This window comes from Rhinatrema bivittatum, chromosome 5, assembly GCF_901001135.1.
Source record: "Rhinatrema bivittatum chromosome 5, aRhiBiv1.1, whole genome shotgun sequence".
NCBI classification, from domain to species: domain Eukaryota; kingdom Metazoa; phylum Chordata; class Amphibia; order Gymnophiona; family Rhinatrematidae; genus Rhinatrema; species Rhinatrema bivittatum.
The window spans coordinates 353,242,195-353,256,432 of record NC_042619.1 but is presented as its reverse complement, the minus strand read 5'-3'; the positions used below and the strand labels follow the sequence as shown (position 1 = coordinate 353,256,432).

General features: G+C 40.0%; 1 protein-coding gene across 15 annotated transcripts in view; it reads right to left on the bottom strand.

The window, feature by feature from the left end:
* DCUN1D2 (defective in cullin neddylation 1 domain containing 2) overlaps positions 1 to 14,238 on the bottom strand; it is a 73,505-nt gene that overhangs the window by 30,701 nt on the left and 28,566 nt on the right. For all 15 annotated transcript variants that reach the window (XR_003857152.1, XM_029604642.1, XM_029604649.1 and 12 more), the window contains 2 exons: positions 8,623 to 8,791; positions 5,260 to 5,390 (listed from right to left, as the gene is read on the bottom strand). Coding sequence is in view for 14 of the 15 variants with exons in the window: in XM_029604642.1 (XP_029460502.1) it covers positions 5,260 to 5,390; positions 8,623 to 8,791 (300 nt within the window). In the remaining variant the exon portion in view is untranslated. The remainder of the gene's footprint in view (positions 1 to 5,259; positions 5,391 to 8,622; positions 8,792 to 14,238) is intronic.

Genomic DNA, 14,238 nt, shown 5'->3' with positions numbered 1-14,238 from the left:
GACAAGTGCAAGGTGTTGCATATATTTATTTTATTTATAACTTTTATATACCGGAGTTCAATCAGAGTTAATTACCACTTCGGTTTACATTACAACCAGCAAAAAATAACAGAGACAAAGTCTTGTTTCACAATGAACAGGGTAGAAGTAACCTGGAATAACTCATTAAACAGGGTAGAAACATAGGGAGAAATATAGGGAAAAAAAACCCATGCTGTAGTTACACGATGTTAGGTTCCATATTATTAGCTACCATCCAGGAAAAAGATCTAGGCGTCATAGTGAATAATACATTGAAATCGGCTTAGTGTGCTGTGGCAGTCAAAAAAGCAAACAATGTTAGAAATTATTGGGAAGGAAATGGTGAATAAAACAGAAAATGTCATAATGCCTCTGTATTACTCCATGGTGAGACTGCACCTTGAGTACTGTTTACAATTCTGGTCGCCACATCTCAAAAAAGATATAGTTGCAATGGAGAAGGTACAGAGAAGGGCAACCAAAATGATAAAGGGGATGGAAAAGCTCCCCTATGAGGAAAGACTGGTTAGGGCTGTTCAGCTTGGAGAAGAGACTACTGAGGGGGGATATGATAGAGGTCTTTAAAATCATGAGAGGTCTAGAACGGGTAAATGTGAATTGGTTATTTACTCTTTCGAATAATAGAAGGACTAGGGGCATTCCATGAAGTTAGCAAGTAGCACATTTAAAACTAAATTGGAGAAAATTATTTTTCACTCAACATACAATTAAGCTCTGGAATTTGCTGCTAGAGGATGTAGTTGGGTTTAAAAAAGGTTTGGATAAGTTCTTGGAGGAGAAGTCCATTAACTGCTATTAATCAAGTTGACTTAGGGAATAGCCTTTACTATTACGGACATCAGTAGCATGGGATCTACTTAAGTGTTTGGGTACTTGCCAGGTACTTGTAGCCTGGATTGGCCACTGTTGTAAACAGGATGCTGGACTTGATGGACCCTTGGTCGGACCCAGTATGGCATGTTCTTAAGTTCTTATGGAGGACAGGACTGAAACCACTACTTTAGGGCAATTTCAATATGTGCTTGCAGATTTGAGAAATGAGTGGAGAGTATAAAGTGCCATCAGCCTGCTGACATGTTTTCATCGACCTTTTGTCATCTGCCTGTATAAAACCAATGCATACACACTGCAATTCCTTTGAGATTTCGTTGGTGACTAATCAGAATTTCTGAATGTCTGCTGTTAGTTTGCAAACACTTTAAAAATGTTTCTGCTAACATTATAGCAAGTGAATTCATTTAAAAGGGTGCTGCAAACAAAAATAATCCCAGACAAGCTGGCAAATAGTATCAGTTTAGGGAGATGAAAAACACTAAGAACAAGGTCAATTGTTCACATTAGCAGCCTTGCAAGGTAAAAAGAGACAGAGATCCCAGAGCAAAAGAACGGCTTGCTACATTTTGTTAATTTGTATGTTCTCACACAAAAGCACAGAAGAGCAAGATAAAGAGAAGCCATAATAAGAACAACGTTCCCTGCCCCATCATTTCGTCAATGGCAGCAATCACTGTATGTTGTGATAACCTTTCGTTGGCCCAACACAAAAGATGTAGTACAAGTGATTTCAAGACCACATCGTCTTTCATCAATGACAAGTTCATCTGATAACGTGATGCAAGTACAATAGAAAATTCATATACATCTTTTTTTGTTGACCCAACAAAAGGTCATCACAACCTATAAAGATTCCAAGTTTCTTTTTACAGGGCCAATACCACGATTAGAACCCTGTATTCAATAATAAGATGAATTTATTCTGGCCCACTGACTTGAAAGGCTCAGACGGGCTCGTAAATGCCAGCGGGTATTTTATCAGCATTATATTTGCCGTGTGGAATCAAGTCAATCAGCTTTCCCCATGATTTAGATTCTACAAACACTTCTTTCCTGGAGACAGGATAGGTCATGCAGCTCTGCTACTGTGATATCACATTACTGGAGTTATAGACATTCTCATTTAAAAAAAAAAAAAAAAAAGCACAAAATTGTGGTCTTGACTATACCATGAAGAATGTAAAAAAGCCACAATATTTTGCTAAAACTTATTCTTAATTTTTTTTTTTTTTTTAATAAATACGGTCATTCTGATTTTTATTGGACTTCCAATTGTAATTTCTCTACTGAGACTATATTCAGCAAGCAGCACTTCTTTTGCTGCCTGAGGAACGCAGTGACTCCAATTTTGCTTTGTTATTCAAAATGTTCCAGAATTCCCATAGGTACCATTCCAACAAAAAGAAAGCCGCCTTCTACAGATCATACCAGTATGTGTATTATTTTAAGATTCAGAGACAAACCTTACAAGGCTACGCTTAAGAGACACAAAATAAACGTGTGCCAACTCACTGGCATTTTTCTATCTGATGCCGAAACAGACAGCCAATCTGTAAAGGAAGCCAAGTAACCAACATGATGCCAACATGACGAATGGGTTTTATATGTTTAAATACAGATTTAGTATAATAAAAGAAACTCTACTTTGCATATGCAGCTCAAGTCTATACTGAACTGGAGCAATCCTGAAATTGGTTTTGCTCCAAAATAACTTACAATATAAAAAAATATATCTGGAGCCTAATCAAGAATATTTTTGGATGGAGACCACTCAGCCATGCCAATGCAGACCAGTCGTCTCATTTTAAATAGCAGTGTGATGTCATGGACAAGACAGCCAAATCATCTGTATTCTCCTGTTTGACAAACTACCCAAGCTTCTGCCCCATAGACGGGGAGGAAAAATAACCTTCTGATAAATAGGGGTCCTAAGTCACGACTACCCCACAGCCAGTCCAGTTTTCAGGATCTCCACAAAGAATACGCAGGAAACCCAGCGTATGCTAATTTATCTCATGAATATTCAGTGTGGAGATCCTGAAGCGTCCTGCTTTAGGAAGATGGAAGAAAATTCTTAAATGAGATTCTTATGCACCGAACACTGACAGCCTTGTGAAAAAAGATATTACTGGGAGTATAATCAAATGTAGGCCAGGGAAAAATTTCCCCACACACAAAACTTTCAAGCTGCAAGTAATTGAAGGTGCACCTCTGGAAAGCAGTTACAGGAAATGTAATTCTTGTGCCAAACGTCTTATACACACGATAAGATTGCATTAAAATTAAAAAGATGCAGGACACCATCAAAGGATTTCTGCAGATGTTTCAGAGCTTTGGATCAAGGATTCCATAAAGAATTTCTCTCTCTTACGGGCCTTTGTTCATGATGATTTTGTATGTGGTTAGAATGATTTTATTAATTTTTATGGTATGTAGAAAATTAGAAATTAAAAGAAAAAAAAGTCATCTCAGTTGCTGGTTAGAACAAAATTTTTAAGATTCCTCTTAACATTTCCATTTCATTCTTGAAAAGTGATTCTTGTGGAAAGCATTTGAAAGTTGTTCCTACTAATCCGTCACCATTACCGCTCTGAGTATGTAAAACAAGGTACAGTGGTATTGACCCTCATCAGATCCGCAAGTGCTCTATCAAATAGTACATGCAAACTATCAGTTGAAGAGTGGACTCAGGGAAAGAGACATTTAAAAAGCACTGGACTGTGGACTATAATATAAAAGGGCCTCAATTTGTATAGCAAAAAAAAAAAAAAGTTGATACATGTATTAGTTCTGAAAAACAAGATCACATATAGAACCCCAAGACACAGAGAGTCAATGAAACAAGCTCATTGATACTAGCTAGGTTGCATACAAACCATACAGTAATAGTTAAGGCAAATTATTTTTAAATTAAATAAGTTATTTTGATTTAACAACATTTTGTAAAATTGAGACAGTACATGTACATTTGTGTGCAAACATGTAGGCACTCCTGGTCAAATTTCACGTTTTAATGAATTTCTAAGTGAACAGAAGCTGACAAAACCTCTATATGGTACAAAGTTAAAGATAAATGAAAAATCCCAAAAAGATCCACCACACTATTACAAAAAAAAAAAAAAAAAACCCCAAAAAAAATTGTGGTCTCAAGAAAGTGTGAATAAATATCCAGAAGACTGCATGAAGACAAACTATACAAATCTTTCTTACAAAGAACAGGCATTCATGAAAAAATGCAGCAAAGCTCTTTACGAAGCAAATTATCCTTTCAAAGAAAGCCTTTAGTTGATAATCCTAGCCCAATTCATTAGTTTTTTTTCCAATTTTTATATACTGTATGTCCACCTGAACATTTAAGTTTCTTAATGTAATCCATTAAGGCTTCGAATGCGTAAAACTGTTTTATCACCTTGACGACTGTTAAACATGGGGGTGGATCTATTATGCATTGAGGTTGTGCGGCAGCCACTGGCACAGGAAATATTGTGCAGGTGGAAGGAAGAATGGATTCACCTAAATATCTAACATATCCTAGAAGCTAATGTCCCCCCCGTCAATGAAGACATTGGAGCTGCAAAGAAGTTGGATATTTAGCAAGAGAACGACCTGAAAGCACCTCAGAAATCAACCATGAAATACAGACAAGAAAGAAAGATGAAGGATTGACATCAACCTCATATTGGAAATCTGTGGGGAGAACTCAAACACGCAGGAGACCAAAGAATATTTCTGAGCTAGAAGAGAGGGGGAAAAAATTCCAAAAGCAAGAACAGAAAAACTCTTAGCTGGCTACAGGAAATGTCTGGAAGCTGTTACTTCTGCCAAAAGGAAACGTTAATGCACTGCTTGAAAAAGTGCACAAACTTCGTATGTGCCAAATTCACCCGTTCCTTACTCCGGATCAGTGAAATACTGCAAAGAAATGGTCATCGTGCATTAAAATCTGGCAGGAACATATTGTGATTTTGTACCATGCAGAAGCTATGTCAGCATCAGTTCATTTACAGATACACTGAAACTTACAATCTGACCGGGGTGCCTTAGCTATTGCACACAATATTATCAAAGCAAAAATATGGTACGAATGAATAATCCCTTATTTTAATCAGGTGGCTGTCAAAGTGTCCAATTGCTACCCAACAGAAAAAAAAAAAAAATCCAAGAGAGAGTGGTTGCACAGGTATATGTGCCAGGTTTAGTCTCATTAAAATATATGCAACACCATTTTATACTTAAATACTATTTGCCTACCAAGGAAAAAAATGCACAAGGAAAAAAAAAAAAATACACATCCACAAAAAGCATTTTCCAAATGCCTCTCTCTGGTTCTCAATGTAATTTTGTCATCACCAAAAGCAGAGGGTTCTTAACGTCTGTACTCACCTAAACCTTTCTGTCCAGGATTCTTAGCAAAATTAAATGTAAACTGATAAAAGTCTTTGAATTTTCCTGGGTCTTTAAGTTCCTGTTCTAATCTTGGTAAAATAATTTTTAATTTTTCTGTGCTGTCACACCTGTTGAGGGAGAGAACAAACCATACGTGGAAAATGATTATTATTATGATGTTCCAAGACAGCTCTGAACAGTATTGCAGGAGGCATTGCATTGGACTATTGGTTACAATTTGATGCACCATATTTGTTCTTTGGAATATTATTTACAGCGGCAATTTTTTGTCCTAGCTAATTCAGTTGGATAAAAACAGAACTAATTAAGCACCTCCCTTAAAAGTTTGAGTTTCTATTTCATTCCTGAAGCGATATTCGTGTTTCAACCTTTTGAAAGTCACTTTTCTGACTATGAGGCTATAATAAAATTGGAGGCACTGCTGTGAGGACTGTTATCAGACGCAGACTAAGTGTAATATCGGAGTCAGGAGCCAAGGATGATCTGTTCTTGACCCTTTGACCTAGACTGAGAACTTATGTAATACTGGGAGAAATGCCTTGCCACTTGATCCCTCTGGGGGACACTAAACTGTATGGGCCCTGATCTAATCAAGATGATCAAACATCCTATTTACAAAAAAAAAAAAAAAAAAAGACTACAGCATAAATCTCTTCAAAGAGGACGTGAGAAGAGAGCTTTTTAAAACATAGTAGAGAGTTCAAATCATAAGGATTCTCTGAAGATCACGCTTTATTCTTGTCCTCAGCTGGGCAGTGTGGCCAAGTCAGTTTTGCTTCCCCTGCTAGGAAACCTCTCCCCAATTGTATATGAGAAGGCACCACAGCCTTGTGGCCATTGCATGTTGGTTGACCTTGCCTATTCTTCTTGGGATCTTCAGACAGTTGTACTTGACACTCCCTCCATGCAAGTCCACCTCTACGGAGGTGTGGCCACTTTAAAAGGGCCCAGCTTGCTTTATTTTTAAAAAAAAGAGCATAAAATACTGAAAAAAGTAGGAATAAAAACTAAAGGAACACAGTCTAGATCCAAATACAGGCAACTTCGTATTTTGAGCAAACTAGTTAGTACTGCTGCTTCAAAGAAAGAAATTAGAAAATAGTTAACTTGCTGCTACAAAAGGAATCAACCAGTGACTGTAGAAGGCAGGCGATTCGGAGAAAGAGTTTATGTTCTAACAAGTCAACCTTCACATTTTTATCAGAATTTTGCAATGGGAATTCAAGACCTCATGATTACTGCAAGCCTCATACATCTTGTCTTCAGAGCATACTAACATGCTTTAAAGGTCTGTAGTCTTTCGAATGTGTCTCACACACATTGGAATGACAGACTGACCATGCCGTAAAGGACAGAAAGTCAAAGAATGGCTAGCACAGCAATCCTTTCCATTTTCCCAACACGACAGTAGTAATGCAAGCGCCAAGTCATTTAGAGATCAAGAGGAGGGCAACCTATGGCCTGTGGGCTGGAGGTTGGCGCCTGTCCTGTGGAGATGAGTAAGTTCCTGCTGACAGCAGCAGCCACGTTACTTCTGGCTTGGAGTGATCCTCATATTCCACCCTCATCCCCACTCCTCCCTCATACTCTTCAAACTTTATGGTGAATTCTCTCTCCCTCCACTGCTGGAGACCTGCAAGGGAGACCCTCCTCTAGGCACTTAACTTTGGAAGTTGGGCACCTATGTTGGTACCTTTGAAAAAAAACTGACTAGGGTTGAGAACTTACATTTAGTAAACGTTTTTCATAAAGCACCTAAATTTAGTTTGCTAAAATGTAGGAAGCCCTGGGAGTGGAGATAAGTCAGGGGAGGGAATTTAGGAACCCAACTCAAGTGTGCAGGCCTAAATCTAGATGCTATCCCTGCTCCCCTGAACCAGCAAGTAAGCTCTGCTAACCCCTGAACCCCGAGCTTCAAATAAAACAGCTCCTGGAGCCAGCACAGCCCCAATCTTCAATCAATCCCCTCCCCCGTCCACGGAGCCACAAAAAAAAAAAACCCAGCACTGCCCCACGAACGCTCAATGCCATGGCCCCCTGACGCCCTTTCACTCTGTGCTATCGGTTCCTGCCCTTGAAAGCAGGAGATATGCCTACCTCCTCCCACGCTGAATCCAAATGCCATGTAGGCAGTGGTACCAAACGCCAGATCCAAAGTGCTGCCTTTTGGCATCATTATGAAGTTACTGCTGGAGCAGGAAGGAAGGAAGCACATCGCCATCCTGCTTATCAGAAGGCTGGGTGGAAAGTGGAGACAAACACCAGCTCCTGGGAGGCACAGGATTCAGTGGAAGGGGGGGGGGAGGCGGATAGTGCTGATTTTAAATATTAACCAGCAAAGCTTTGGCACCTAAGACTGAGCACCCTAAATCTAGTCAGCAAAAGTTTTAGGCCCCTAGATATGTGAGAAATGCTCAGCCAGAAATTTAGATGCCTAAGTTCAGCTGAAAATTTTCCTACATTTGAGCACCCATAGTTTTGTTGAAAATTGTTCCCAATATTGTTTCCAAACATTTCTCCTTTATTCTTAAAGGAGCACCGCACTTTAAAAGATAAAAGTCAGCTTGCTTAATATGCTCCCTGCATGTATATAGTGATTATAATACAGTGCGTTGTACTTCTAGAAGGGCAAAGATATTTGTAATTGTAATTCTATTTGTAATGCCAGGCATTCTACATACCTGGCTGCTGTCTAACCCCATAAACGGCAGCCAGAGCACAGAGCTGCCGTTAAGAACGCAGGACTTCCACAACGGCTTCATGAGTATGGGCTTACAGGGCAGCTAGCAGAGGGAAGGACATTTCCTGGTGTCAAGCAAATCCAACTACAAAGCAGACAACTTCATTCCACAGTTTTGGCCTCAAAAGGTAGGATGCTATATTTTAAAATGCAAGCCCATGGGCAGTTTTTCATTTTTCTTCTCTAATTCTCACATTAAAAAAATCTCAGAATACCTATATATTCAGATGTTACAAAACACAACTAAGGAACACTGGGCCACAGTCAAATACATTTTTTTCTTTTTTGGTCCACTGCTAAAGACAAAATGAATACCAGGGATGCTGAACATACAACAATGGTCGTAGTTCTTCATGTTGATTAAAAGGATGTGAACACTGTAATTTTTATTTAGCTATTTTTAGCTATTAAGAATGCTTGATGCTAACGTCAGCAGCACAACTGAATGTTCAAAGCTGTTAGAAACGTGTTTAGGAGATAACCAACGTTATATTTTTTCCTTTCCAGTCTAAAATGTATCCCAAGGTTTGGCGTGATGCATTAAGCCGGGTATGGCTGGTCCTGGGTACTTAATAAAAAGGTGCCTCTTTTATACTCACCCCAGTTCTGCCATGCCGTCTACAAATTCCTTTTTACTGAACTCGCACTGAGTGGCTGCTCGGAACTTCCACGCTACGACTAAGACACTGATGCTGGCTGGATCCAGGCTTAAATCGTCACAAAACTGCTGGATTCCATCTATGCCTATTTTGTTTTCATCTTGTGGGTCTGCAGTTAAAAAAAAAAGAAAAAGAAAAGAAAGCATTAAGATTTGTCTTTAAATTACTTCTTTCCAAGACCAAAATAGCTGGCATTATTTGCTGAAGTAAGAAGTGGTGGCAGACCTCTTTAACCTCAGAATTATTAGTTGCCAGCCATCTGAAGAAGAGGTCAAAGTGTGATCCCAGGACCAGAGAGTTCCCTCAGGGTTATAATGCGGGTCTTTTCCCCTGAAATGGTGCCTGCCCCAGAAAAAAGTAGGAAACAACCAGGCAATAAAGGTGGTATTGCTCAAGTGTTTTCTGGTACACAATAGCACTGGAAATATGCCATAGAGCTCTTGACGTAGGCGTCAAAAATAAAAATTAAGCTGAAGTGGAAGACTCCAGGTAAAAAATAAATTGAAGGTCTGAAGCCATTTTGAGCATCACTACTTTGGCTGATGGCCTCTGCCTGTAGCAAGTACTATCATGTGTATCAGAAAATGTTGAAATTCTCCTTCCTCTTCCCCCTCTATTCTCAGAATAGAGAACGGCAGTCACCAGCAGTATATGTGAATCATGGGCCTCAGGAAAAAACAACTGGGGTATGAAATAATTTAGCCAGATGCCAAAGGGGGTTACAGAAAGGGGGAAAAAAAAAAGAAATTTGGGAACTATTGATTGAAAGAATCACAGTTGAAATTGTTTCCAATGTCGAGTGACCAAAAGAGAAATACCCAGCAGTCTCTCACGCAGTGGGTTTTACATTCCAATCACTCAATTCTTCAGAGCACTTTTTGTCTCCTGCTCAATTTCTTCCTTGAAACACAAAAAATGTGATTGTAATCTTTGTCTTGGACAACCTGAACCCATGTCACTTCTATGTTTGTAACAAACACAAGAGGCTAACACTTACCCTTATACTTATCAAACAAGGTAACAACACATAAGGGTCATTATCTGCTACTTTTTAATTATACAATATTGCACATATCGAATCTGCACTCTTCTATTTTTGTAACAGGATGTACCGAAACGCCACACGTTGGGAAAGTTACACCTGCCTACACTGAAAGAAAATTATTGGTGCCAAACTGCTTACTTCCATCAAGGCATATTGCTTTTACTTCAACAGAGAAATTAAAATGTTAAAGGGTGAATAATTTAAGAAAATGACTTTTTTTTTTTTTTTTTTTTTTTTTTTTAAATAATGGGCTCCACATGTGGATGGATTCATGAAAATGTTAGTTCTTGACCAAAAAAAAAACAAAAAACCATGCGCAAACGATCTTGGATAACATAATAAGGAGAGAGATTTTAAAACACACAAGGGTTCAATTCACTCAAATTCACTCAATTGTGGAGGAGACACATAGTGGACAAAAATGCATCACTCATAGACAGTAAATATTTGGCCAAGATAAAAAAAATATATATATATATATTCATGGTGGCCTCAAGAAAAGATATTCGAGTCACGCAGGAGCAAAAGTCACTATACAGCCACTCCACTTCATTCATAGACATGCCCAGAACATCAACTCATAGATATGTATCTGCCTTTTACTTTATTTATTTATTTATTTTTATTTATTTGTGCTTTTCTATACCGGCATTCACGGTGGGTCGTATCATGCCGGTTTACATTAAACAAGGGGTGAACCATAATAGTATACAGTGCAGAACTATAACATGTGCATATACAGTACAAAACTATAACAAGTGCAAAGAAAGATGAAGTTACAATAAAACAGGGATGATTCGAACTGGGAGTAGAAGAAGAAGATGATAGCAGTTTAACATAAGTGTTAGTAAGTTGCAGTAACTAGTGATGTCTGGATATAGTTGATGGAGAATATTATTTAATCCTGCTTAGAGTGCTGCTATTCTTATGTAGCTCCCACTAAAAAAAAAAAAATAAATAAAAAATTGAGTGAATAGGAATTTTGATTTGGGAAAAACAGGAAAGCTAGGTTAGAATACTTTTCCTATCAGATAAAATCCCAGAAAAATATTACAACCTTCCCCTAACACAAAACTCCTTTCATCATCGTCGTCGTCTGATTTTTATCTTGTGCGAGATAAGCAGAGGAGGGGGTAGTTATTACTCTGCAACGTTTCCACCACATTTGACACAGCCAGTCATGCCATTTTGTTGGCTTGGATTGTCCAAGCTGGGATAGGCGGCAGTGTGGAACACAGGTTCAAAACATTTTTGTCCAGAGGAAGTGACATCATGCCTCGAGAGTTCTGTGCATCCTGACACTAAATCTCCCAACACCAAAGGCATCCCCCTTTGGCTGATGAAGCAGGATGTACTGAGATGAGAGCAGAAGATAAAAGTGATGTCGGCTCGCAAAAAAAAAAAAAGTTCCGGACTTGAAAGCATTTTTCATTCGCTTTGGCAGTGGTACCCGAGGAGGAAGACCTGGGAGGGGTCACATGAGGCTGGTGCGGAAGAGATGAGCCACGGGAACGGGGAAGCACGAGACATCCTAATCCAAGCAGATTTCCAAAGCTGGTTTGCAGAACTGAGAACAAATATGGGGAAAAATGACATTGGAAATAGTGGCAATGGTGTCCGAGCTAAAAAAAAAAAAAAAGATTTAGTAGATCTGGGGTCCCAGGTTGAAGAGGCAGAAGGCTGCGTGGATGCAGTAATACAAAAACAACAGTCTGCAATCAGTGAGATCAGACAACATGGATGTAGGACCTGGAAAATAGGAAACCTGGGGATTGCAGGAGTCCTGGAAGGAACTGTACTTCAAGACTGCTATCAAGTGGCGACAAGTATCCGCTTGACAGAAAACAGAGAAATGATGGCAGAGAAGGACCAAATGATCCACCCAGTCTGCCCAACCAGCTTATGCCAGTATCTGCCGCACTGGGCAGGTTACCCCCGTGCTGATCAGTTTCCCAGACTGTAAAAGTCAGGAGCCCTCGGATGCCGTTTGAATCCAAATTTCCCTTAAACCCTTGCCTTGGAAGCAGAGAGCAATGATGGAGCTGCACCAAAACTATCAGGCTTAGTGATCAAAGGACGAATTTTCAAAGCCCTGCGCACGGCGAAACCGGAAGATACGCAGGTGACTTAGCCGCACAGATTTTAAAAAGGCCTGCAACCATGCATGTTTTTCCCGGTACACGGATAAAAAAAGGATTTGACAGAAAGGGGGCAAGACGCAGGCATGGTCCGGCTGCGACTGCACCCATGAAGTCACTTATGCGCTCTAGCACGCGCCGGGATCTCTCAACGCTTCTGCTATGGACAGCGTGTAAGTAGTGAAATAGAAAAAAAAAAAAAAAAAAGGATAGTCTGTGGGGTTTTAGGGGTCGGGGCTAGCAGGGTAAAAGGGAAGCAAGTTAGGTAGGGGGTTTAGGAAGGTCCGCTGCTCCTTTACTGGGGCGAACTGGGAAAGAGACCTATTGCATCGCCGTACGTACCTACTAAAATCCCCTTCCCCCCTTACGCGCTCGAGACGGGATTCGCGCACGTGTGCCCGGCCAGCCGATTTTATAACGTGCGCACGCTGGCAGACGCGCGCGGCTCTTAAAATCTATCTTTAAGGGTACTAAAAGCCGCATCAGCAAGTTACCCCCATGTTTATTTGTTCCCCAAACCATAAAAGTCGGGACCCTTGTTGGTTGCTGTCTGAAGCCAATTCCCCTTTTCCCACTGCCGTTGAAGCAGAGAGCGATGATGGAGTTGCATTAACCGTATCAAGGATTATTTGTTAAGGGTAGCAACTGCCACACTAGCAAGTTACCCCCAAACACCCTTTTAATTCCCACTCTCGAGCCTTTAGGGATCCACAGTGTTTATCCCATGCCCCTTTGAATTCCTTCACTGTTTTCGTCCTGATCGTGGGCCTAGATGAAGCAGCAGAGGAGATGCCAAAACTTGAATTTGACAGAGCACACAGAGCTATGGCCAAAGCTAAAAGTAATTACCTGAGGGACATAGTTGTTTATTTCCATAACTTCTCAGTCAAAGTGAAGTGTTAAATCAGGCCGGAAAGATGGCTGAGATCCAATGGAAGGGCCATAAGTTGGAGATATTCCAGGATCTCTCACCACTGACAATCAAAAGAAGAAGGGAATTTAAGGACACCCAGCAGATTTTACACAGGGAGCAACTTAAATATGGATGGTCATCTCCCTTTGTTGTGAGTTTTATTATGAATGGTGTCACCTCCACGATCAGAAATGGCTGAAATATTACAAACAGCGGGGCAGCACCTGAGCCACTTTTTGCAAAAGTGGCTCCACTTCACCAATGAACATGATGGACGGTCCAGTCACGAGGCAACGAGTCCAATATGAAGGCAAGAGGCTACGCCAGCATTCCAGGGGTTCTTGATTGTCCAGAGAGGCAGTGGCTTGGAGGGCGCACACGGAGCCATCTTTGTCGACTTTGCATTCCAGAGGATACCAGAGAACAGCTGAGGGGCTGTGGGCCAATCAATCATAAAGATATATGATGTACTGATTGAGTTGGTCATAGACAGCAAAATAAAAAAAAAGTCAGGTTAAGGCATGTTTTGGCAAAAAAAAAAAAGGAGAATTGGGTGTTTGTTTCCATAAGTTCCAGGATGGAGGGTATAACTACGTTCCTCAGGATGGAGAATTTGGTTGTGGAAAGGGGGGGTATTGAAAAATGTATTTTTGTGAGTGGTGGCCGAATGATATGGAAGTTTTGAATATATAAGGGATCTATTTGGGACATATTGGAGCTAAATATAGCTATAAAGGAGTGGGGATGGTGGTTAACCTTGTAAAGATCATTTGGGTTGAGATAGTGAATGATGTGAATGCCAACCATGTCCAATCTTAAAATAGTATTTTTGAATATAAAAGGATCAAACACACCAGTTAAGAGAAAACATTTCATCAAGGAGGTGACGAATGCTAAGGCAGATATTCTTTTCTGTCAAGAAACACACCTGAAAAAAAAAAAAAGGTATGAAAAAGACTTAATAAACATTTCCTCCAGCAATTTCTGGCTCCAGCCAGCAGGAAGAATAAATATTGGGGAGTGGGAATATTAATAGCCCAGCACTTGCTGCAGAGCTATAATCAGTTATCAGAGACATGGAGGGAAGATATATACTCATTAAATTGTTAATGGCAAATAACTATATACCTTGGTCAACATCTGTGTGTGCCCAATTCAGCACAAGGTGCATTTTTTCAAACGATTAATAAAATCCTTGAAGATTGGGCTGAAGGATATATTATCGGAGGCGATTTTAATATAACTAGGTAGCCATATACCAAAGAGCACAGAATCTTCTCAATGTCTCTGTTGGTTGATTGGGGATTGACAGATGTCTGGTGGTTATATTATCCCTCTGAACGGGATGATACTTTGTACTCGAAGGCTCACAAAAGTATATTCCAGGTTCGACTATTTCTTAGTTAACAAAATGCTGTTACCTCAGACGCAGAGGGCTGAAGTTGGTTCAATAACTTGGT